The following is a 24,254-nucleotide window of genomic DNA, read 5'->3' on the forward strand; positions in this document are numbered from 1 at the left end:
TGCCTACTTCTCCCGCCAGTCGCTTCGCCGGTCGCCGTCCCGCCCGACGTCTACCCCTCTGCCGCACTCACTCGCTGAAGAAGAGAAGAGAAGAAAAGAGAAGAGAAGAAAGAGAAGAGAAGAGAAAAGAGAGCTGAAACAGTGTCCAGGGGTATTTTGGTACTTTCAACATTTTATCTCTATTTTCATCGGAAATAATAAAATAATACCTTAGGTGTCTAGCAGCTAATTGCCATATTTTTGCGTTGTTCATGAGAAGATACATGTTTTTTTTGTCTCACAACAAATGTCATAAACTTTTAGCGTCATGTAATAAATTTTGCCTAATTTTATCGTGCGAGCACTATCAACTTTGTTAAGCTTTATTTCATAGGTTGTGTTCAGAAGTTGGAATTAATTTTTACTGGCATGTCACGTTTGATTCGGGAGTCATCTTAGCGTCATGGCTAATATGGAAGGAGAGGAATGAAAGAAAGCAGATGCGTTCTGGACACCATAGTCATGTACTACCTATTTAATATCCATTTTGTAGCTATTATTAAAGATATTTGTTCCGGTCCAATAAAAAATTCCTCGAGGTATCGGTACCTCACGGTATCAAATCGTTTCCGGTCGTTAGATCTAACAATGTCCATCCTATTTAGCTAGATCCAATGGTCGGAAACGATTTGGTACCGTAAGATACCAGTACCTCGAGGTATTTTTTACTGGACAGGAGCAAATTTCATTATTGAATATTAAAATTCTAGGAGTATTACGCTAAACACGTGGTCACTAACTGCTTATATTAAAAGAAGAGTCTCACATCAATTATAATTTATTAATTACAAATTTTGGTTTTTAAATTAAATTAATAAAACACAAAATTAAGAGTCCGAGACGGGTATGCTATTTTCATGATAATTGCATGATTTATTTACCACGTACCCTCAACACGATACGTTCATGATAATACAAACCATCAAATTAACGATCGTGCATTAGTGATTAAACAGGGTTAGAAATTCCGGAATATCCGAAACCTCCCCTCCCCCGATATGATATTATTTCGGCTGAAATTTTTATTTTTTTAAATTTGGTAATATTTTGTTCAAATTTGAAAAAAATTAGTTCAAAATTTCTGAAATTTCGGTCCAAAATTTCGGTATATTAGTGGCCTTTGATATAATTGGCCAAACCAAAAAATAAACCCTGTTCACAAATAATCATCATATAATTTTGTTTCAATGTTATTCAGAAATGATATGATGAGCATATTTGGTATTCCTTTCATGTGACTTTTTTGTTTTGTTTCTGTGCGGTATTAAATGATAATTTGAACGAATTCAATATTATTCACATGTTGTTAAACTAAACGAGTTTCTATAATTAATGATTAAGACATTTTTAACTTAGTAAATAAAGTAATTTAAAACTAACCTTGTTGTAGTATTAAGTTGGATTAAAACTGATATTGTGGGGTTTCTATATAAGTTGCATTAAGGTTTGAATTTACAAAGTCCTTGTTCTCAATTTATTGGAACCTGGATCTAAGCAAGAGATGCAAGAGTTAATGAGTTATATCCTCCGTTTTATATTATAAGTTGTTTTAAGTTTTTTCTGATCAAGTTTATAAAAAAATATATAATATTATTTTCAACGCAAAACAAAAATAATTCAAATATATTCAATGATAAATTTAATGAAAATAATTTGTGTTGTACTCGATATTGCTAATTTTTTTATAAACTTAATAAAATCTAAAGAAGTTTAAGGACTAATATGAAGCGGATGGAACTTAAAAACCTGGAAGTCCTTGTTGACGACCATGCCGACGGTGCAGAACGCGGTGGCGAAGAAGCCCATGACCAGCTGCATCTCCATCACCAGCGCGTACGTGACGGCGCGGCCGCCTCCCGCGGCGTGCTTGTACGCGAGCTCGACGAGCGGCAGGATGAGCCCGTACAGCGCGGCGGCGCCGAGGGTGAGGAAGAAGCCCATCCAGTACTTCCCACTGGTAACCCCGGCGGGGCGGTCCTTGGACGCGTGCAGGCCCAGCACGACGGCGCCGATAGTGAGCAGCGCCACGGCGTTCAGCGTCGCCGCGGTGAACCGCTGCCGCACGATGAGGCACGCGAAGAAGACGGTGAACGCGAGCTGCGTGGAGATGAGGATGGCGGAGGTGGACACCGGCAGGTAGGCGAGGCCGTAGGCGTATATAAAGTCGTCGGCGCCATTGAGGAACCCGAGCCCGACGCCCGCCAGCAGCACGCGCGTCGGCGTGAGAAACAGCGGCGCGCGGCGGTCTCGCGCGCGGCGGCTGAGGTAGGACGCCGCCACGGGCACCAGCAGCAGCGGCCACCCGGCGGTCTGGAGCCACGCCGAGAGCCACTGCCTATGGCCGCCCTTGCTGAAGTAGAGGCGGCTGATGAGCGGCCCGCCCGTGGTGCCCACCACCAGCATCCCACAGTTGAGCGCCACAAGGAGCCATCGCGCCGCCCTGCCACGCCCCGGCACCGCCGCCTGCTCGTGGCCCACGTCCTTGGTCGCCTCCACGTCCATGCCCACGCACGCGTGTTGCGTGCGGTGCGGATCACAGATTCACAGCCTAGGAGACCAGATTTGGAGGGTAGCTGAAGTGGGTAGCTAGCTTCCACGGCGCGAGCTTTGGATACACTACAACGAGGGTGACGACGCCGGCTACGGGATATATACAGTCGATCGATCTACAGATGGTTGTGCGCGCGCGCGTGTCGCTATTGCGATGGATCGTGATACCATTATTTTGAGGGCTCCATCTGGGTAAGCTAGTGGTGTACTGTATAATTGCATTGCCGATGAAGTGTGTAGCACATGGTGCAAAACAGTAAGTGTCGTGACGGCTGTTAGTCGGACTGTCACCTGCTTAGCAACGGCGGTGTGATGGCCATCAGCACATCATGGGCCTCACAAGGCTAACACCAGGGCCCAACTTGCCCGAACAGCCCATACTGTCGGAATAAGTTCATTACAAGTGCAATCAAATTCGTACCACTTAACAGAAATATCAGATATTTTAATCCCTCAACTTTTAAAATCGGTACAAAATAACTCCCTCAGTGGTTTTTAATGTGGTTTTCACTGACGTGGCATCGACGTGCCAAATTGACTTAGCGTCCGAGTCTGACGTTGCATTACAATAACAAAAATAATAAAAATAACATGTGGGACCCAAAGATCATTGACCGTTTCCTCTTTACTCCCCATTTCTCCTCTCTCTCTCCACCTCTATGTATAGATGGCCAAAAGGCCCGAGGCCCGACGGCCCGGCCCACGGCACGGCGTTTTGGCCCGGCCCAAGCATAGCACGGCCCGTTAAGAGTCGGGCCCGTGCTGGCCCGGCCCGACCACCGGGCCGTGCTTGGGCCTCTCCGCTGGCACGTTGGGCCGGCACGGCACGATAGGCCGCATGCCAGGTCCGACACATAAACAATAGGGAGTAACAATAGACATTATATGCCACGGTCGAAAGAATAGGAATGTAAAATAGACTTATTTTACCTATATATATGTCAGCCCAAAGAGGAGTGACGAAAAATAGACTTATTTTTACCATATATATGTCACAGCCCAAAGTGGAGGGACGAAAAATAGACTTATTTTCGCTATATTATGTCTCAGCCCAAAGAGGAGGGACGAAAACTAGACTTATTTAGAAAAGGCACGATGGACCACCCGCGCCTTCGGGCCGGCCCGGCACGGCCCGACAGCTGGTGGGCCGTGCCTGGGCGGGAGGCGCAGCCCATGGGCCGGCACGGCCCGGCACGAAGTGCCGATCGGGCCGTGCCGGCCCGATGGCAGGTGGGCCGTGCTTGGCCGTGCCTGGGACCTCTATGTTGTCTCTCACTCTATGGCCGGGACGACGGCGACGACGACGAGCTAGAGCGGGGGAGGGCGACAGGTGGCTTTGGCACGGTGCTAGGCGCCATCCGCCATGGTATCCTCGCACCCGACCGGCGGCTTCAAACTCAGGTTTGAGCATCCGGCACTGGCATTGTCGGCATCGTCCTAGCTGGCGGCGCTCCTGTCCCGGTGGTGAGTAGAGGATGGCCTCAGTGGAGGATAGAGGTGACCGCGTGCCTCACCGACCTCTTCCTCGTTGCACCCGTAGCTGCCACGCTGAGCTCGACGCTGCCGCCTGCACTCGCGGCGAGATGGACGAAGAGCTCAGTGCTAGCCAGATGGACACATGGCGCGCGTGCAGGAGGGGGCGGCGGACCAGCGCGTGGGACGACAAAGCGTGGCGGAGGGTGCGATCCTGTTTCATTTTTTTTTTGTTTTTTTCCTTTCTGTTCAGTTCAGTTTTTTTTTCCTTTTGGTTTTTAATATATATACGTATACAAACTTTGTATATATGGTTTTTTCTTTTTTTTTTCGATTTTTTAATACAAACTAGTTTGTATATGTGATGTTTTTTTGGTTTTTTTTCAATTTTTTTATATGTACGTATATAAATTTTGTATTCGTACATATACCAAGTTTGCATACGTCTATAAACTTTTTATACGTGTATATATTTTTTATACAGAAAAAATGTGTACATAATTAAAATATATACATATCTATAACTAATATAAATATTCGTATTTTTCCGGTCGTCACAATCCGATTGGTCCATCCGCGTGATCTTTTTTCGGTCCGATTTCGTCCGTCGCCCCAAAAAAATCAACCACATCAACCACAAACATCCAAGAACAACAACATACACCACATCCAAAAACAACAACATAACGAAATCATCCAAGAACAACAACAACATACATCACATCCAAGAATAACAACAAGAATAACATACATCACAGAAGTTCACTCCCCTGCCGCCGGATCCACCATCGGGCACCACCATCGCGCCGGACGGAGAAGAGAGGCGGCGGAGGAAGCCGCCGTTGCCAGATCCACCCTCAGTAGACGCCACCACCGTCGGATCCACCCGCGACCACCGCGCCGGAGGGAGAAGAGAGGCGGCGGAGGAAGCCGCCGTTGCCGGATCCACCCTCAGCAGATGACGCCGCCGCCGAATCTGCCCGTGGCCGCCGCCGCCCGGCAGATCCACCCGCGGGAGGGAGGCGAGAAGGGGCGGAAGGAGCTGCCGCCGCCGGATCTGCCCGTGGCTGCCGCCACCGCCGCCGCCCGGCGGATCCACCCACGGGAGGGAGGCGAGAGGGGGCAGAGGGAGCCGCCGCCGCCGCATCCGCCTGCGGCCGCCGCCCGGCAGATCCACCCGCGGGAGGGAGGCGAGAGAGGGCGGAGGGAGCCGCCTCCGCCGCATCCGCCCGCGGCCGCCGCCACCGCCGCATCCGCCCGCGGCTGCCGCCACCGCCGGCTACCCGCGGCTGCCGCTTGCCGCCACCGCCGGCTACCACGAGGCGAGAGGGAGAGGAGGGGGCGAGGGAGGCGATACGGGGTGGAGGGAGCCGCCGCCGGTGCGGATCCGAGGGAGAGAAGAGCGAGAGGATGGGGCGAAGGGTCACCGCTGCTGTCCGCGCTGGGGAAGGCCGCCACCGCAGACGCTCGGGGAGGGCGCCGCCGCCGCCCACTGGAATTTGAGAGAGGGAGAGAGAGAAAGGGGATCGGTTTCGGTGGAAATGGATTGATTAGGGTTAGGTTTTTGCTATCCGGTATTTATATAGGTCGGGGATCCATCGGGACCATCCATTAGATCGGACGGCCCCGGCTTCTCCGGCATTGGGCCATTGCAGATTGGGCCGCCTAATGGGCCGCACGTTTGGGGCAGGCTAAAATCATTGATTTCTCTCTCTTTCTAATTTTAATTATTTTTCTATTTATAGAAATAGTATTAGTACTATTTTAATTGTTTATGACTGCTTATTAATTTAATTCTAGATAAATTGAGCCAACAATAAATTTGGCTAGATGTTTCTCATAAATTTATTTTCCACCCAACATTGATTATAAATTTGTATACATTTCATTTATGTTCATGTTTCTAATTATTTACGCTCAACAATGATGTAATTCAGGAATTATTTCTGTTTATAACTATGTAATTAATTGAGACAACATAAATTACTTATTTATGTTCATCCACGGGTTTCATGTGCATATAGAATTAATCATTCAGCAACACTATAATTTTGGTTGATTAGAACTAATCATATATAATTTTGGGTGGGCGGTGCACGGTGGACGCTCATGTCGTCCTGAGGCTGAGCGATACGAGCTAAGCAAGAATTTTTATATCCATCTTGATTATCATTAGCGCAATGAATAATTTATCTATCTTGGAATATTATTATATACTCCCTCTGTTTTTTAATAGATAACGCCGTTGACTTTTTCTCACATGTTTAACCATTCGTCTAATTCAAAAAATTTATATAAATGTATAAGATATAAATCACACTTAAAGCACTATGAGTGATAAAACAACTCATAACAAAATAAATTATAATTATGTATATTTTTTGAATAACAACATGAATGGTTAAACATGTGGGAAGAAGTCAACGGCGTCATCTATTAAAAAAATAGAGGGAGTACATGTTAACCGTGTATTTTATAGAATTTAATCGTTTCTTTACCCTAGCGAAGCACGGGTATTTTGCTAGTATTTATATACATACGTACAAACTTTGTATATAAGTTTGTACGTATATATATAAAGTATGTGGAAAAGTTTGTACTAACGCCCTTCTAGAACTCGGTAGCGCGCCTAATGTGAGGAGGAACTCGAACTCCACGACAGATCTTGGTGGAGGCGCGGAGCTCCGTCAAGATCGGAGGAGACAGCTGAGGCCGGGGGAATGAAAAGTGAAGTCGGCAACGCAATTTGATACGGGTGGAGCTTGACCTTGGCACTGTCTCTGACCTCCGGATCTGCTACATTTCCATTGTTGTCGTGTTGCGCAGGCTAATTGATTAAGGGAGAGTTCGGCGTCGTGTCTTATGGCTGAAGGAGCTTGATGTCGCCGTCGAGGCCGCGCCGCCACTGCTTCGTCTCGGGCCACGTTGGCACTCTGCTCCTAGCCTGCCAAAGACGCAGACCGCCGTCCCCTCACTCGAGCTCATCCAACGGCGGATCTAATGGTGGTCCGGGTGGTCCCCAGACCACCCAAAAAAATTAGCGACCCAACACGATTTTTTTTTGGTAAAAAAGAAAAAGAAAAAAAATCCCGTGAGGCTGAAGCTTCCAAACGAAGCGACGCCGTTTCCGCTCCCTCTCCGCTACCGCGACTCCATCTCCTTCTCCTCGCGCGATTGACCGGTTGTAGCAGCGTCGCCATCACGCGTGCATAGCACGGCGGTTTGTTGCTGGCTGCTCCTTCTCTTCCCTACTTCCTGGGGATCAAGTGACGATGGGCCAACAACAAGCGCAAGGAAGCAAGGGCGCCGGAGTGCTAGTGTGGCTGCGGCGGCCGACGGCGACGTGCAGCGATCAGCGCCTGCATCTAGGGCGTTGGCCAACTGGGATCTGCGCGAGCTGCAAGGGAAGGAACCAACAAAGAGCACTAGGGCAGGTGATAATTAATTACTCCTACTGATTAGCAGATTAGAACCATATTAGGCATTCAATTTTCAGTTTTGACTCAACTCATACATCTAAAATTATACTATTGTATTGTAGATTCTTAAAACATAACGAAAGATGTAGATATTTCATCTCATTTTCAGAAACATGTAAAAAAATGCTTCTGAATTACTCTACTTCCTTTCCTAGTTATGACAGAAGAGTATACTCTAAATAAGATGCGGAAGAAGTGGTTCTATTACCTATATTTATATTGTATATATTTAAATTATTATATCCGCGATGTTTAAAATTTTTTATAAGTTGGACCACACATACCATAAATTCTAAATACGCCGCTGAGCTCATCGGTAGCCGTCGTCGTCAGTCCGCTGCACCTCATCCGCCGCCGCTACAGTTTGACCGCCACTTGTCGTTCGCGCTTCCTCCTCCCAGACGGCAGCATGACATGGAGCGGAAGGGGGATGAGGGGGCAGCGCTGATCCGATGCAGGGGAAAGGGAAGGGAGAGGAAACATAAGGCCACTAACGGGTGGGTTCCACATGATGATTTAGCATATTGGATTAAGTCAAAACGCCATGTCAGCGAAATCACTCTCTAAAATCACCCAGAGAGTTATCGGTTTTAATAGTTGGGTGGTCGAGATAAGTACAGCGATACCAATCAGATTTGTCACCAGTTAAGGGAGTCAAAATGGACTTATTCCCCATATTGTCGGCTTAGTAAAGCCCACTGAGCTAGAAGCCTGGAACATGTTACACGTACGTTTTCAGTGTAAAGGGCCTGGAGGGCATGACAGTCTTTTCGACCTTGTTAAAAAATCCAAGCACGTGTTGTGCGCGCGAATGAATGGCACACTACATAGCCTGGTAGACGGGCAGTTTCCCTTCTTCCCGCCGTGGCTAGCTGCTGCGCGCTGACCAGCTAGCTGCCAATTGCTCCCTGTGAGCTGCGTGCTGCGAGAGGTCAAGCTAGCTGTAGTGGTCATGGCGAGCGTCCCGCTCCTCGCGGAGTGGCCGGCCGGGAAAGAGAAGGAGGAGGGGCGCGTCCGGCGGCGGCTGCCGGCGTTGGCGAGGGAGGCGTGGGAGGAGTCCAAGAAGCTGTGGGAGATCGTCGGCCCGGCCGTGTTCCTGCGGCTGGTGCTGTACAGCTTCAACATCATCAGCCAGGCCTTCGCCGGCCACATCGGCGACCTCGAGCTCGCCGCCTTCTCCATCGCCAACAACGTCATCACCGGCCTCAACTTTGGCTTCCTGGTAAGTGGAAATTAATTAACTCCCTAAGCTAATCATATATCTTGCTGCATTACGACTATATTCTGTTTATTAGTATATTCTTGCACTCCGGACAATCACTGTTGCTCGATCTTTGCGAGTGTATATATGTATGCCCCTCTGAACTTTAACTTGCAAATTTTGGGAGCATTTACCATTTAGATTACACTTACATATGTTTGTATACATGGGTGAAACTGTCTCGGTAATTGGTGATGAAATTAATAATCATACACTATATTTTGAAACATACAAGCCATTTTCTAATTGACAACATGCATACTTGTGTTTGTTAATTAATTGAGGCACATTCATATACCACGGCGTGACGCATTTATTTTGCAATATTCAAGATCAAGAATGTGCTTCTGCCAGTTGATCCCGTCCTACGATATTTGCAAAAACACGAACAAAAGAATGCTCTCGTGGAAGGACTCATGGTGTATATCATACTTATACAAGGTACAAGTAAAACAGAAGAAAACTGAATGCGTGACTGTTACCCCTTAGAAAAATGGGCACGGTGATCAGGTCTTGCTGCAAACAATTGCCACTAGTTCTATACAAACATGGCCAAATAAAAGAAGCCAATTGAAGTTAAATAAATCCGTCGAGTCAACTTAACTGATCTGGTTTTTTCTCCAAAAAAAAAAAACTGATCTGATTTTGTGGTTGGTTCAAAACTTCAAACAAAACTATTCGGTTCGTACAACATGTGAGCTGTTGCGAATTTGTGCGCTTCATGTAGCATTTGTAGCGTGCAATTTACACTAGCTGCACACTCCAGGAAAAGCAAGACGCCATGACTAATAGCATCACCAACCACCAACAGATGCCTAAAAATGTATCCCCTAATTAATTCTGATTCCTAATCAGATTTTATATGAATAGATTCTCTCCTCTAACATATATCTTAAAAATTGACTCAATAATAAAAAAGTACATTCACCATGCCAATAGAAGTAACAAAAATAGCTCTCCACCTCCTCCAGGACGCGATCCAACCCCCACGCATCACTCGGTTAGCACCACATCAGCTATATTAGAAGTCGGCGTGCTTTCTTACTAGGAGAGAGTGATCAGAAGGACAGGGAAGGGGATTCCAATTTTTTAGCACCATTTTTGAGCACCTAACAAGGGAAATTATCGCAGACTAACTTTTATAGAAACATGAAAATTAAGGATTGGAAAGCATATTGGGCATTTGTTAATGATGTTCTCAATACACGCGTTAAAACCAAACTAGGAAGGTGGCCCGCGCGTATGCGCGGACACTTATATTATTAAAAGATAAGATTATTGTTTGTTCATAGATTAAGGGCAAAGTAAAGTTTGGATGATGCTATTTTATAATAATTTAAAGGATCTATTTTTCTTAAGATATCTTAAAAAACCATTCACAAACTTTTGAGTAGGAGATGGTTTAAGTACTTACGATTTTTGAATCATGTTTCTTTTTTCTCGAGTAAATAAGAAACTATTGCTAGTTAATTATCATATAGTCCATCTATATACATACCGTGTAGTATGGCCGCAAATGAAAAATGTAAGTGCAAGATACTCAAAATTCTTTTGATTAAATCGTCTCATGAAGGAGTATGATATAGGAATAAAGGGAGGGAAGCATATGCATGGGAAAAAAAGAAGGAGAAAAAATGAAAAAAAAGGGAGGGGAAGCGTACGTACCCATGCACGTAGGTGCGTACCTATGCCGCGGGAGGAGAGGTGGGACCTCGTAGTATTTAGTTTGTTCTAAGATCAATTTAATCTAATGGTTTATAATATTGGACCTAACGATTTAAGTGAAAATCAAGAAATAGATACTTTGATTTTTTTTTCTTAGAATTTCTAATATTTGCCCTAATTTATTAGAGCACCACGTCGCATCTTGAGAGCATTTTAATGAATTTTAAATGACTTAACACATGTAATTAGAATATTAACTGCGCAATATATATGTATGGGACGTATGGTAATATTTGTTCCAGCTTCGTCCATCTTTATATACATGTAGAGTGAAATTAATTTTGTGGCTTGCAAGCCATTAGATGTCTAATTAATAGAAATTAATTTTGACACCTATTTACAATTGTTCAGAGTAGCTCTTACATATTCATTTTACGACTTTAATGATTTATCACCATGACTCGCATGAAAAAAATATGTAGTACTTAAGGTTTAGGATAGCTGAAATTAATGAATTATATAATTTATGTGATAGCTATTTAAGGGTATAAACAAATGAATTGACTTCTAAAAAGTTAGAATATTGTTTAAAGAAGACACTATTTAAAAACTTTAAAAGCGTGCAAACAAAAATCCAAAATATGGAATCGGGAAAAAAAAGAAAGGGCCTTAAACTCCCTTTATCACCCTTATCGTAGTAAGAGTTCTATTAATATTCGTCAATATTACGCTCACATTTATAACATAATGATTCCTTTCGCCTTTACGAACAAATAGTACAAAATCCAAATACGACATAACATAAATACATTATAATTATTATCTAATCAACTCTCGGTTTCAACTTAAACAGAGCTAATTAGTGTTGAGAAAAACACAACCCATGGTGCTTAATTATTCTCTCGCTGCATCATACCTTTAATTTTCTTTTCATGTTATTAACAAAATTAATCATCTCCATATATGATTTGATGTGTGGCAAAGTGGTAGCTCTACAACGGTTGTGATCACCTTATATGTCTCAGATACTACACCTTGTCACACATGCGAAAGGCAAAAGGTGCAGACGTGCATTGTGCAGCGGGCAAAAAGAGAATTCCGGGCGCTTTATTTATTAGCAAACAATAGATCCGATGATTATAATAATAAGTCCACCAGTTCTAGTGTAAGTGTACATTAGTTAATATAGATTTTAAATTGTTAATTTAATGGGTACACAATATAATGGTGTAGACCTTATTTTAAAACAGTGCATTACTTGAGAATAATATACCAACGTAACATAAAGTAAATCCGATGATTTATATAATGGGGCCATCAGTTTAAGTGCACGTATAAATTAGTTAATATAGATATAGTTTATATTAAGATGGGAGGAGGATAGGTGGGACCCATGGTATTTAGTTTGTTTTAAGATCGATTTTATCTAACGGTGTATAATATTGGACCCATCAATTTAAGTAAAAATTAAGGGGCATATATTTTTCTTTTTTCTTAGAATTTCTAGGATTTTCTCTATTTTATTAGAGCGCCACTTGATGGCTTGAGAGCGTTTGTAAGAAGTCTCATGGACTTTTAGTATATAATAGATTCATGTCTCCACTACTATTTTCTAGTTGTCTTTTAGAAACTACTATTTATTGGAACTTGTACCCCTGATATTTTGAAAACTATTTTTCCATGCTGGCTTTTTTAGATTTTAGTCTTTTTAAAACTTATTTTATAAATAAATCTCTGAAAAAACTTATTTAAAAAATGGACTATTTTTCTCGGCACCAGGGTTTTAATGTCTTGGTACCGATAACCTCGTCCCGCGTGGTGGCTAAGTTGCTGACTTGGAGGGGTTGTCGTCGAGGACCTATTGTAAATTATTTCTTTTTGAAAATAGTCGAAATGTAAGGATTTTTTTTACGAATAGGCCCTTGGCTCTAGCCTCTTTTGCATCGAGGGCCTATCTGCATTCTTACCCTTTCCATAAAAATTATTCTATAAATGGGTCTTGGCACCGACCCTTCTACATATAGGCTGCTAGGGGGTCAAGGGTGTCAGCACAAGTGTTGTGGGCTCTGAGATGTTGGACATCAGCAGATGAAATAAGTTTGTCAAGAGATCTATTTATAAAATAAGTTTTCAGAATAAGCCAAAATGTAAAAAATCAAATCCTACCATGAGGGTGCACTCCATAAATACTTCACAAATCTTTAACTATGTATAATTTATAACATAAGTGTTTTAAAAACATGAAGACCATATGCATAGATTTTTATTAAAAGGTACTTCAACAAAATAACATATTTATTGATATCTAATATATTGAAATAAAAAATTAGTGGTCAAAGTTGATTCTTTAGAGATTGTGTTCTTATCCAAAATGATAAGGATTATCAATCCGGAAGGAGTAGAAGATAATATTGTACTTTAGAGTTTAGACGAAGATGATTATATTTAGATTGATTTATAGTTCTTGAACAGTACGGGGAAATACCATCATAATTTTAAATGTTACTAACACCGTCATAGGTTGAACATTGGTATTAAGAACTTGATAAAATTAAATAAGGATATGTTGTGATTGGTTAAGAAAACCAAATTTGAATGGCGAAAGGCTATGATTGGAATGGAGGTGAAAAGGTTGATATATTTTGTGATACTTTTTGAAGATTTTAAGTTGTTATATTTTGAAATAGAGGGAGTACTATTATGTGTTACCTTGTGCAAACTTAGGGCTGGAGGTATCGGAGATATCAAAACTTTATACTGCGTTAGAAAATGTCCCGGTACCTTACGTTCTTTTTTTAATAGATGATGCTGTTAACTTTTGACTATATAGTTGATCAAAGACAAATTAAAATACAGTACTAAAACATTAATGTCCGTACCTTCATGTTAGGTTTAGTCCCACATCGGTAATTGATGATGGAGAAGCACAACTTAAAAGGTGGGGGCGGTTCTCATCCATCAGACTAGTCTTTTGGGTTGTGTAGGCCCAGGACCCAACAATCTCCCCCGTCACCAGGGTTTACCTTACCACCGGTAACCGCGGTAACCTCCTTAAATTCAAATAAATTTAAAAAATAATTTGAATTTTTGATAAATTTTGCACGGTTTTTCAAGATTACCGCGGTTACCGCGCGGTAACCGTGCTTACCGCCGGGGCGCGGTAACCCCGGCCCCGGCGGTAAGATAAACCCTGCCCGTCACACATCAGGCCCAACAATCTCCCCCGTCACATCAACCCATGTGACCCCGAAGACTTGTTACCTGGCCTCTCCACCATGTGACCCATGGAGATTGTTCCGGGTTCCAAACCTTGGGCTCTAATACCACTTGTTATAAAACCGGTCTCGGTGTTGTCATCGTGTTTTATCTGCTATTGCGTTTCTTCCGCGTTTGGTTTCGATGTGATTTCGGGGCCGATTTTATAACACTTCATATGGCAGCTGGGCATGGCTAGTGCACTGGAAACACTCTGCGGCCAGGCCTACGGCGCAAAGCAGTGCTCCATGCTTGGCATCTACCTACAACGTTCTTGGATCATCCTCTTCGTCTTCGCCGTGCTCCTCGTCCCGACCTACGTCTTCACCGCCCCGCTGCTCGAGGCGCTGGGCCAGCCCGCCGCGCTGGCGCGCAAGGCCGGCATGGTCAGCGTGTACATGCTCCCGTCGCACTTCCAGTACGCCGTCCTCCTGCCGCTCAACAAGTTCCTGCAGAGCCAGCGCAAGAACTGGGTCACCGTGGTGACCGCGGCGGCGGCGTTCCCGGTGCACATCGCGGTGAGCTGGCTGCTGGTCAGCCGCCTCCGGTTCGGGGTGCTCGGCGCCGCCATGTCGCTCGGTGTCTCCGGCTGGCTCGTCACGCTGCTGCAGCTCGCCTACGTCGTCGGCGGCGGGTGCCCGGTGACGTGGAGTGGGTTCTCCCCGTTGGCGTTCGTGGATTTGTGGGGTTTTGTCAAGCTGTCCGTCTCGTCTGGAGTTATGGTATGGTAAGTACAGAACCGTAATTAACTAGTTTCTAAGCGGCCAAACATTATTAACAGGGGCTTGGGATTAACTATTTTGACAAACTGCAATCTGCAAATGACCTACGAAATTTTGATGGCATGACTTCATCTCGTTGTCTCTGCATTTGGTCTGTAGTTTGGAGACTTGGTACTACAAGATACTGATCCTGCTCACAGGACACCTGAAGAATTCTGAACTTGCAGTGAATGCTCTTTCTATCTGGTAAATCCTCCCTCTCTGCCTTGCTCATGTTTCCATCAGATCATATCCGACCCTCTAAATTTATTTACAAACGTATTTGCCTAACCATCGTTACTGCATCTCCTTGAACAGTATGAGTTTTCAATCTTGGGAGATGATGATTCCAGTGGGATTCTTAGCCGGCACCGGGTAACTGAACTAACTGAAACAACATAAGTCACTACCCTGCACTCTAGTTTCAACCCACAGAATGGTTGTCTGAACTGAAAGTTTACCTATGAATCTCAAGGGTGCGAGTGGCTAACGAGCTTGGCGCGGGCAACGGGAAGGGAGCAAAGTTCGCGACGATCGTGTCGACGACGACCTCCTTCCTGATCGGCCTCTTCTTCAGCGCGCTGGCGCTGGCCTTCCATGACAAGATAGCGCTCGTCTTCTCGTCGAGCAATGCGGTGATCGACGCCGTGGACAACATCTCCTTTCTGCTAGCCGTCACCATCCTCCTCAACGGCGTCCAACCTGTTCTTTCAGGTACATTTTGGTACACCCTGCACACAGGTTTACAAGTGCAACCACACCTGAATTTGTGTGCGCCTGTCAATTTGCAGGGGTTGCTATTGGTTCAGGGTGGCAAGCGGCAGTGGCCTATGTAAACATCGGATGCTACTACTTCATCGGAGTTCCTATCGGTGTTCTGCTTGGTTGGAGTTTCAACCTTGGAGTTTTTGTAGGGTTCCAATTTTGATATCCCCATACTTTTCTCCTTTCCAAAGTACACATGGATTTTTGCTCTTTGATTATACTTTGTCATTTTATTTCTATGTTCATGTGCAGGGAATTTGGGCTGGAATGATCGCTGGCACTGCAATCCAGACTATAATTCTGGCGCACATGACCATTCAGTGTGATTGGAACAAAGAGGTGGGTCGATTTCAAGCCTATTTGTTAACTCTAGTACATTCAAATATGAACTTGTCCAACTTGCTGAATTTTTGCAGGTTTTGCAAGCAAGTGAACGCGTCCAAAGATGGGGGAACCCAAAATGAACAGGAGCAAGTATATTATGTGTTCGTACTAGCAGTATTGTGGATTGTTCACTGTATCAACAGGTTTTCCATGTTGGAGAATTGGGCTTGCTTGCTTGAGTTGCGGCTTGTAATTTGTAGAACTTTAGTTTAGAATTTGGTTGGTTACTCTACTTGCTTGACGCCTTGTTCAGTTGTTCACTTGTTCGTCTCCCTATCACTTTCTCTAGTCGGAGTCAGCGGCGGTGCGTACACACGTAGTAATACATACGCAGCATTCAACCACACGATTCATCAGTTTCGCAGAGAAAAATCCACCAATTGGAAGCAACTACCTGGTAACCCGTCAACCGAAGCAAAAAAACACTAGTTTATGGTAGGAAACAGGTCGTCGTTTTTGGGGTGGTTAGTGTGGCCGTTTGGAGCAAAAACGTACACAGAGCAAAGCATCAGTGATGAACTGACGATGTGATTAATTTGCAGATGTTTTATATGGAGGGTGGCGCCAACCTGCGGTTTAACAACACGCCACGTTTATTAAGCTATAAAGCGCAAGCTCGGAACACCCGTTGATCGATGTGCACATAATCAACTAATTGCCTGGGCAACGATGTCAATGCTTACATCCACGCGTAGAAGCCACTAGATTCCAGTTTAACAATTTCTTAGGTTTTGCAGGTCGGTATCATCATATCAGAGTGTGGATTATTTCAAGTTAAAAACTGTAGCACACGAGCCTTTTTGAGCCGAAAAATACGTGTTTATGATGCAAATATGACCCATGTATTTCAAGTATTTGCATCAAAGTGTCCATCTCAAAAGAAGAAAAATAAAATAAGAAAAAGAAAAGAACCCACAGCAAGTGTCCTTTTCTAGTGTAGGTTGGACAACTAGTTGCAAACTTGAGTGAAGACGTGGAGCGAATTAATGTAGAGCTTTCACCTTCATCAATCAAAGGCCGTTTGATTTCATTTAGTCATCCAAAGTACAAATATCTCGTAAAGAGTAGTAATTTACAAGTTGTTTCAAACGGCCTTTCAAAATCAACAAGCAGTTCTAAGTTCTAAGTGTTCTAACCGGTGTTGGATCAAGCATTCAAAATACAACCAAAATCTTGTACTCCAGAATATCCATCCAGTACAACAAAGCACAATAATTACATACAAATGTTCTCTCTCCCTTTTTTTTTTTTGAAATTTGAAGCACAAAACTTAAGGAGGATAGAGAGTTACCATATTTTTTGATGAAAAAATTCGTAGCAGAAAATATGATAACTATCGCCGTGTGGAAGACCACCGCGTGGAGCCGAATCGGACGGCCTCGCCGCAGCCGCCGCCGCCGGTGAGGACGCGGACAGACATGCTCCCGGCGGTGCCCCTCCGCACGAGCCGCCTCTCCTGCTCTGTCCTGCGCAGCACCACCTCCTCGGCGCGCTCGCGCAGCCGCCGCGCCTCGCCGACGACGGCCTCGTCCAGCCCCGCCCACTTCCAGTCCGCCGGCGACGACGTGCTCTCCTCCACCTGCCTCAGCACGCAGACCAGCTCCACCGCGTCGGCCAGGGTGAGGGTGGCGAGGCGCTCCCCCATTTCGTGGACCCTCGCGGCTATGTTGCGCTCCGCCGCGACGCGGTCTTCTTCGGCGAGCCGGATGAGCTCCCAGATGAGGCCGTTGTGCTGCGGGGCGGAGGAAGGTGGCGGGGCCTGGCGGACGGCGTCGGCGACGGACGCGTAGGCGGATAGCTCGGCGATGACGTGCGGGTTGGGAAGGGCGATGAGGTAGTCGGCGTCGGCGGCGTCGTGGGAGGAGTCGGGGAGGAGGAGGAGAAGCTCGAGGAGGCGCGCGGAGAACCTGACCCACGTGGCCGCGGCGAAGGATCGGCCGAGCGGGAAGGCGGCGAGCGCGAGGGGGTTGCGGCCGGAGGCGGGGTGCCGGACGAGGGCGGCGACGAGCTGATCGCGGAGGATGAAGGCGCCGCGGGCGAGCAGGATCCGGAGGAGGACGAGGCACTTGAGGGCCACGGCGGCGTCCCCGTTGCCGGAAGCCGCCGCGCGGAGGCGGTCGGTGAGCGCGGTGGCGAGCGCCGACGCGGAGAGGCGCGAGCCGCGGCCGAAGGCGAGGAGCGCGTCCAGGTGGTGCGCGGCCGGCGGCGCCGCCGGCGGGTGGTGCGCCGTGGCGCGCGCCACCGCCTGGTGCGCGTCCGCGGCGGACGCCGGCGAGGAATTGGCCCCCGGGGAGGAGAGGAGGGTGGCCGCGAGCCGCCGGAGCTTGAGGCCCATGGCGTGGCGGTGCAAGGCGACGCGAGGTGGAATCGCGAACTTGCGAAGAGGTTGGAAACAGCAAGGAAGCTATAGAACTTCGCGTGGCGTGGCGGGCTTAGATCTGACGCATCGCAACCGATGGGTTAATCGTGGCCGTCGATGGGCTTGACCGTATCAGTTTTTGGATCACGGAGGCTTTTTGCTTATCCTCGTCAGGCAATTGACCGCTTCTCTTGCTTTTCTCTCAAGGTCCACTCACCAGTAAACTAATTGAATGGTTGTACTCCGTACAATGTACTGGGATTGTTCCATGATGCACGTGCCGGGCTGGGTCAACCTACGATGTGATCGACATTTCTCGCTGCACATGCGGTTGCTCCATCACTCTGCCCACATATTGTTCATGCATTATGTTTGTGAACAAATAATTTCTCACACAGAAAAAAAAAGGTATATCATATTTTGTGTGAAACTTATTTAGGTTCATGTGTATGTCGACGTGTATGCCTGTGAAATGTGGGGGAAGTAATGATGTTCCACAGGGTACTGAGGGATGTTGGTGCAGATTATTCATGCATGTATCAACGAGTTCAATTCCTTTGATTTAAGTCAGAAGAGTTTAGAGTCACTTCAGGTGTTAAAGGATCTCAAACCTTACCAGGCAGTACCTACATGCGGTGGTGCTACACTGCTTCTTCTCATGGATTTAGAAAATTACTAGTAAAAATTTTCTGTACAAATTCGAAATTCATGATGGGCTGGGCTGGTGGGCCAAGCCCCGGGTCTCCTCTTCAGGCCACGAGGCCCGCGAACCCTGTTCAGCGCATCAAGTTCATCACGAAAGATGTTGGCAGCTCGGCAAAAATTCTGTTTTTCATTTTCATCTTTATTGCAAAACAATTCTTTTTTTTTCGGGGAAGGGCAAAGATATACTATTACTCAACCAATGGAATCCTTACAGAGAATCTGAGAGATTAGGCTACAAGAATCTCCTAACCAGAAATCAGATATATGATCAACACGAGCTTTAGTGCTTTACAAGCTAACACATGGCTAGCTTGATTCTAAGATCTCTGTATCTTCTTCATGGTGACTACTCTCTCATCTTCCAGCAAACATTTAATCTCGCTGACAATATGCGAGAAGGCAGAGCAATCTTGGACTTTTGAAAGCGTCAAATTAACCACTGACCAGCAGCCTGTCTCTATGATGATGGGGAGACAATATGCGAGACAATTCTTCACAATCAGAAACTATGTTTCTATATCTCGTGATTTGATAGTTCGTGCCGTATTTGTAAATCTATTAGTTCATTCGAACTGATCAAATTAGACTTGGACATAACAGTAGCATAACATTCATTTTTTTAACCCAAAACGAGAACATATACAAAGTAGTGCATATACAGGACGAAAAAGTACACCGAAGGTCCCTCAACTTGTCATCGGGATAAAAAAAACATCCTCGAACCGTAAAACCAGATATGCGGGGTCCCTTAACTATACAAAATAGGTCACCCGAGGTCCTTCGGTGGTTTTGACCCCGGTTTTAGTCTACGTGGCGGCTGAGTTACCGTGGGCCCTACATGTTAGGGTTATCCACGTTAGCCTCCTCTCCTTATTTCCCCTGTTCTCTCCCTTCTCCCGGTGGTCATCAGCATCGGCGTGCCCCGTGCCCGCTCTTCCCGACGGGATCCTCTCCTCCTTGTCAGCATCGTCGTCCTCCTCGTCCCCGCCGGATCCCGCCGCAGTACGGTGGCCGGCGTCCTCCTCCTCTTCCGCCGCCGCATCGACGGCGTGCCCCGCTTCTCCTCCCGGCCGCCTCCACGGCGTCGTCCATGCCGGGTCCATGAGCAGCCGGACCCTACTAGCGAACTCCTGCATCAGCCCCTCCTCCCCCAGCCTCTTTGCCATCACTAGCAGTTGGCCGTTCTCGGTGAGCTCGGCGCACGCGTCGGCGCCGCCGAGGTAGCATTCCATGACAAAGAGGTGCGGCGGCACTGGTGGGGAGGTCCGCGGCGAGCACGGTGAGGAGATCCGCGGCGAGCATGTTGTCGTGCTGGACCACGAGCCGGTGGAGGTTGCTGCAGGATTAGTTCTCGGTGCTCCCTCCCCGAGCCCGTGCGCCGCCTAGGGGAAGCTCTCGCCGCCCCAGGAGCTGTCGTCGCCGGCCGCGTGCGCCGCCGTGGGCTCCCCAATGCCGGCATCCCCATGCCCTACGAGTGCAAGAGCAGGGAGCGAGAGGAAGGAAGGAGAGGATAGAGAAAGAAAAAGGGGAAAGATAGAGGGTGACGTGGACACCTGACATGTGGGGCCCATGTGGGTTCCACGTTGACTCACCTACCACATAGATCAAAACTAGGGTCAAAACCACCGAAGGACCTTGAGTGACCGGTTTTGTATAGTTAAGAGACCCCGCAAATCTGGTTTTGCGGTTCAAGGACGTTTTTTATCCTGATGACAAGTTGAGGGACCTTCAGTGTACTTTTTCCTATAACAGGACAGGTAAGAGAGAGGCCCATATGTCCAAAGTCCAAACTTATCCATGGCCCATAAGCCATCTAATTCTGTCAATAATATAGAGTGGATCCACATATAATTTACACTTTGGGCCTGATTTACATTGGGCCATGAAAAGAAAAGAAAAAAAAAAGAAAAGGAGAAACAGAAGTTGATCCATGGCACATCGGCCGTCTAATCTGTCAATAATGCAACACATCGCCTGCAAGTGCACGGTGAGTTTTGCCTCGACGATAATGCTAGCCAGTGGCATCTCGTGATTGTGCTTGTCAATTCACGGCTTTAATCATCCTTATTCCACTCGCCACCAATAGTGAATGAAGCATATAACATCAAGCATTAGATCCTTTCAAGATAAAAATAAGAATCCTATAAGGAAGAACCATTCAGATAGCTTTTGTTTTGTGGTCAGATCAGATGCCATCATCTCTAGTTTCTTCGATTAGAGTAATTAAAATGAACAATCAAGGATGATATAGATATATGGAATCGCCCTGCCGGTCGCCGCTGGCCGGCTGTGGTTGCGGAGACTCGAGAGGTCTGACGTATGTAGTGATCCATCTGGAGTTCTGAACCAGCTGACTTTGGAACAGTTCTCCCCTCCAAGCACAGGCTGAGTTGAAAATTCAAATCCAAAATTTTCGATAAGCCCAAAGTCCACTTGCTATTCATGTGAAAAGCATGAGATTCCAATTGAAAAGTCACTGTAATAAGTCTGTAACTTCATGCTGAAAGTGAAGGGACAGAAAGAAAGAACAAGAGGAAGACGGCTTTGGGCTGGGCTATCCTGTTGCTCAGATTGGAAACAGTAAAAATTAAACGTCAAAGCATCTGGAATTCATATCATATGTCACGCAATTTGGTCTGATGTATCAATGATTCATTCCTTTTGATGATGCACCACCTGACGCGTTATGCAGAGAAGACTTTCGTGTTTTTTTCCCTGCATTTATGTTGCTGATTATTCTCAGCTGTCAATCGACACTGATTTTGAAGTCTCTGCCAACGTTCTAGAAAGTGGATAAAAGTAAATCTTTTATATAGATTGAATAAGGCAAATGGATGAAGAAATCATTTCTGGTGGTCTCAATTCACCACAGGCATGCGCATGCTTGGATAGAAACAAACATGTACATTTCTTTGTCGATGTCACGTGAATTCGGACGCACTAAGTAAAAGTTAAGTACTCGCCGAAAAAAATAAAATAAAAGTACGAGTCACATGTGATCGTCTGATAGATATGTACTATTTTTTTTTGTGGAAAATTTGTTTGCATCATGGCTAGTTACACACTTATATGAATGAAGGAGATAAATTTGGGTCGTAAATTCCTCCTGCTATCAACCACTGTACGGTATATATGTACATGCTTGTTTGAAGAAAAGAAAAATGAATGAACAATCATCAAGGGGAAGAAAAAACGAAGAACCATCGTTCCCTCCAAAATTCCACCAAGAAAAAGAAGAGAAAAAAATCGTGTCACGGCGACGAAAGCAACAACAGTTTCTTCGCAGCCTCCGATTTGACCCCCAATGGCGAAGCGAAGCCACATCAAACACGTTGCCCAACCACGCACGCCTGGTCGTCGCACACCACTTACTTGCCGCCGGCGCCGGCGCCGGAGCCGGCAGTCCTGCCGCCCTTGCTGGACCCGTCGCCGTCGCCCCTCCGCGTCGACCTTGATCCCCACGCCGGCAGCCTCGCCGAGAACGTCCGCGGCAGGAACGACGGCCACCGTCCAGACTGGCCGAGCCGGACGCTTCTCCCGGCGCGGCTGCTGCCTTCACCGCCGCCGCCGCCGCCTCCCGACCTGAGGCCACGGCGCGTGCTCCCCTGGCGGCCGGCGCGGAACGCCACGAGGCTCGTCGTTCGCTGGAGCTGCCCCGCCGCGATGACCTCCCGGAGCACGTGCTCGGGCAGCCGCAGCGTGAACCTCTCGGCGCCGGCGCTCGCCGCGGCGGAGGAGGAGAGCGAGTGCCCCGTCGAATGCGAGCGCGGGAAACGCGCGGCGGGCGCGCGGCCGGACTTCGAGCGCAGCGCGCGCTTCAGGCTGCCGATGCGCGTTAGCTCGGCCGCCTCCTCTCTTATGATCCTCTCTTCCTCGGTCTCCTCCACGTCGATCACCACCGCCGCCGCCGCCGCCGCCGCCGGCGCCTCCCCCCCTGGCGCTGCTGCCTCGGACGGCGTCGCGCCTTCCGGGCGCGGAGCGGGCGCCGTCGGTAGCTCGGCGGCGACATCGCTCGCCGGCTCGGACGCGCCGTCGACGAGGTTGGCGCGGCAGACCGGGCAGGTGGCGTGCGACGCGAGCCACGTGTCGATGCAGTCCTGGTGGAAGACGTGGGAGCACTTGGGCAGCAGCCGCAGCGTCTCGTCGTCGTCGAACTCGCTGATGCAGACGGCGCACTCGAGCGCGCCCTTGACGGACTTGTGCGCCTTCACGTCGGCGTACGCCATGGTCGGGAACGTCGCGAGCACGGACTGGTCGAGCCCGCGCTGCCGCCGCGACCGCGCGGCGCCGGACCGGGGCAGCGGGGTGGTCGAGTAGTCGCCGCGGCCGCCGTAGCAGTGGCGGACGTAGATGGAGAAGAAGCCGAGGAAGAAGAAGGCGGCGATGAGGACGACGATGACGATGGCCATGGACGGGCTGAAGTTGGTCGCGTAGTAGCCCGCCGGAGGATTGTCCTGGCTCGGCTGCGCCGCCGCAAAGCCGGCGACGGCGAGCAGGAGGAGAAGCATGAGGAGGCGGCCATTGCTGTGGACTCGAGCTGGCGCCATGGATCACTGTGCTTAGTAGTAGCAGCGATCGGGATATGAAATGGTAACCGGTGAAGAGTGGAGTACGTTTTATATGTAAGGACGACGAGGTGGAAAAATGGGCGGCGCGAAGGTTTGTGTGGGGAGAACACGGGGATGCTACGAAATTGCTAAATCCACCGCATGCTCGTTGTTTGATGTGTGTGGCTAGGCCTGGCCTGCAGTACAACTTACACATGGAAGAAGTAGAATTTTCTAGAAATGCTAATTAAGGCTGCGTAGCAATATTTTCTTTGACATGGGTGAAAAGAAATTTCTGCCTAGCAATAGTGTAGGTAAACATATTTTATCGATGTCCATAAAAATCATCAAAATAAATAAAAACCCATGAAATAAAATCTAAAAGGTTTGTAATTTAATAAAAAATATTAAAGATAATATAGGCAAGAAATACGTTCTCGTCAAATCTTAAGTTCAAACTAAACTTTATTTGAAAATAATAAAAAGACAATTCTTTGGTGAATAGTGAAGAAAAACACAGATTTATCTTTTAGGATCTTATTTAGTGTTGTGTATGTTTCGTTAGATTATTTTTATGTTTTATTATCCAATGCGAACAAACCTGGTTACTATTTAGTGGAGTACTATGATTATTGAAAATCTAAACTGGACATATTTGAGTTAATGTTAAGCTATAGTTGCTCAATTGAAAAATTGTACAAACATATTCGGGTTATATAGTTTTATGCATTTAAGCATTCGAAGAAGGTCATATATTACAAAATTTACACATATATTTATAAACACTACTTCACAGAACTCTGATTAATCATTGAACAATACCCCCTCTCTGACAACCATATTCTATCTGCCACCCTCTAAACCCTGCCCCACTGTAGCTCCCTCTGCATTCTCTCCTCCACTGCAGAGGATCTAAATTGAGCCCCACACCCCTCTCTGTACACATCCAAACGGTACCTATGTCATCGAAAACCTAAACATGTAGTGAAGCTCAACGGATAAGTAGAAAAA

The 24,254-nt window shown here is 46.7% G+C and overlaps 5 protein-coding genes across 5 annotated transcripts; 1 reads left to right on the forward strand and 4 right to left on the reverse strand.

Annotated features, from left to right (window-relative positions):
* Positions 1-1,648: 1,648 nt before the first annotated feature.
* Positions 1,649-2,703, reverse strand: LOC136351861 (purine permease 1-like). Its single transcript, XM_066304299.1, has one exon. The coding sequence runs from the start codon at positions 2,539-2,541 to the stop codon at positions 1,750-1,752; it is 792 nt and encodes a 263-aa protein (XP_066160396.1). The 5' UTR covers positions 2,542-2,703; the 3' UTR covers positions 1,649-1,749.
* A 2,018-nt stretch (positions 2,704-4,721) lies between these two features.
* On the reverse strand, positions 4,722-5,614 carry LOC4347323 (uncharacterized). The gene has a single exon (XM_015755315.3). The coding sequence runs from the start codon at positions 5,285-5,287 to the stop codon at positions 4,781-4,783; it is 507 nt and encodes a 168-aa protein (XP_015610801.1). The 5' UTR covers positions 5,288-5,614; the 3' UTR covers positions 4,722-4,780.
* A 2,740-nt stretch (positions 5,615-8,354) lies between these two features.
* LOC4347324 (protein DETOXIFICATION 27) lies at positions 8,355-15,906 on the forward strand. Its single transcript, XM_015755831.3, has 8 exons — positions 8,355-8,763; positions 13,908-14,449; positions 14,604-14,690; positions 14,802-14,858; positions 14,959-15,197; positions 15,275-15,393; positions 15,501-15,587; positions 15,665-15,906. The coding sequence occupies exons 1-8, from the start codon at positions 8,494-8,496 to the stop codon at positions 15,710-15,712; spliced, it is 1,449 nt and encodes a 482-aa protein (XP_015611317.1). The 5' UTR covers positions 8,355-8,493; the 3' UTR covers positions 15,713-15,906.
* A 715-nt stretch (positions 15,907-16,621) lies between these two features.
* Positions 16,622-18,011, reverse strand: LOC9267864 (putative clathrin assembly protein At4g40080). Its single transcript, XM_015755521.3, has one exon. The coding sequence runs from the start codon at positions 17,965-17,967 to the stop codon at positions 16,966-16,968; it is 1,002 nt and encodes a 333-aa protein (XP_015611007.1). The 5' UTR covers positions 17,968-18,011; the 3' UTR covers positions 16,622-16,965.
* Positions 18,012-21,774: 3,763 nt separating this feature from the next.
* LOC9269620 (E3 ubiquitin-protein ligase ATL6) lies at positions 21,775-23,288 on the reverse strand. The gene has a single exon (XM_015755242.3). The coding sequence runs from the start codon at positions 23,241-23,243 to the stop codon at positions 22,065-22,067; it is 1,179 nt and encodes a 392-aa protein (XP_015610728.1). The 5' UTR covers positions 23,244-23,288; the 3' UTR covers positions 21,775-22,064.
* Positions 23,289-24,254: the final 966 nt, after the last annotated feature.

Source organism: Oryza sativa, chromosome 9, assembly GCF_034140825.1.
Source record: "Oryza sativa Japonica Group chromosome 9, ASM3414082v1".
Lineage (NCBI taxonomy): Eukaryota > Viridiplantae > Streptophyta > Magnoliopsida > Poales > Poaceae > Oryza > Oryza sativa.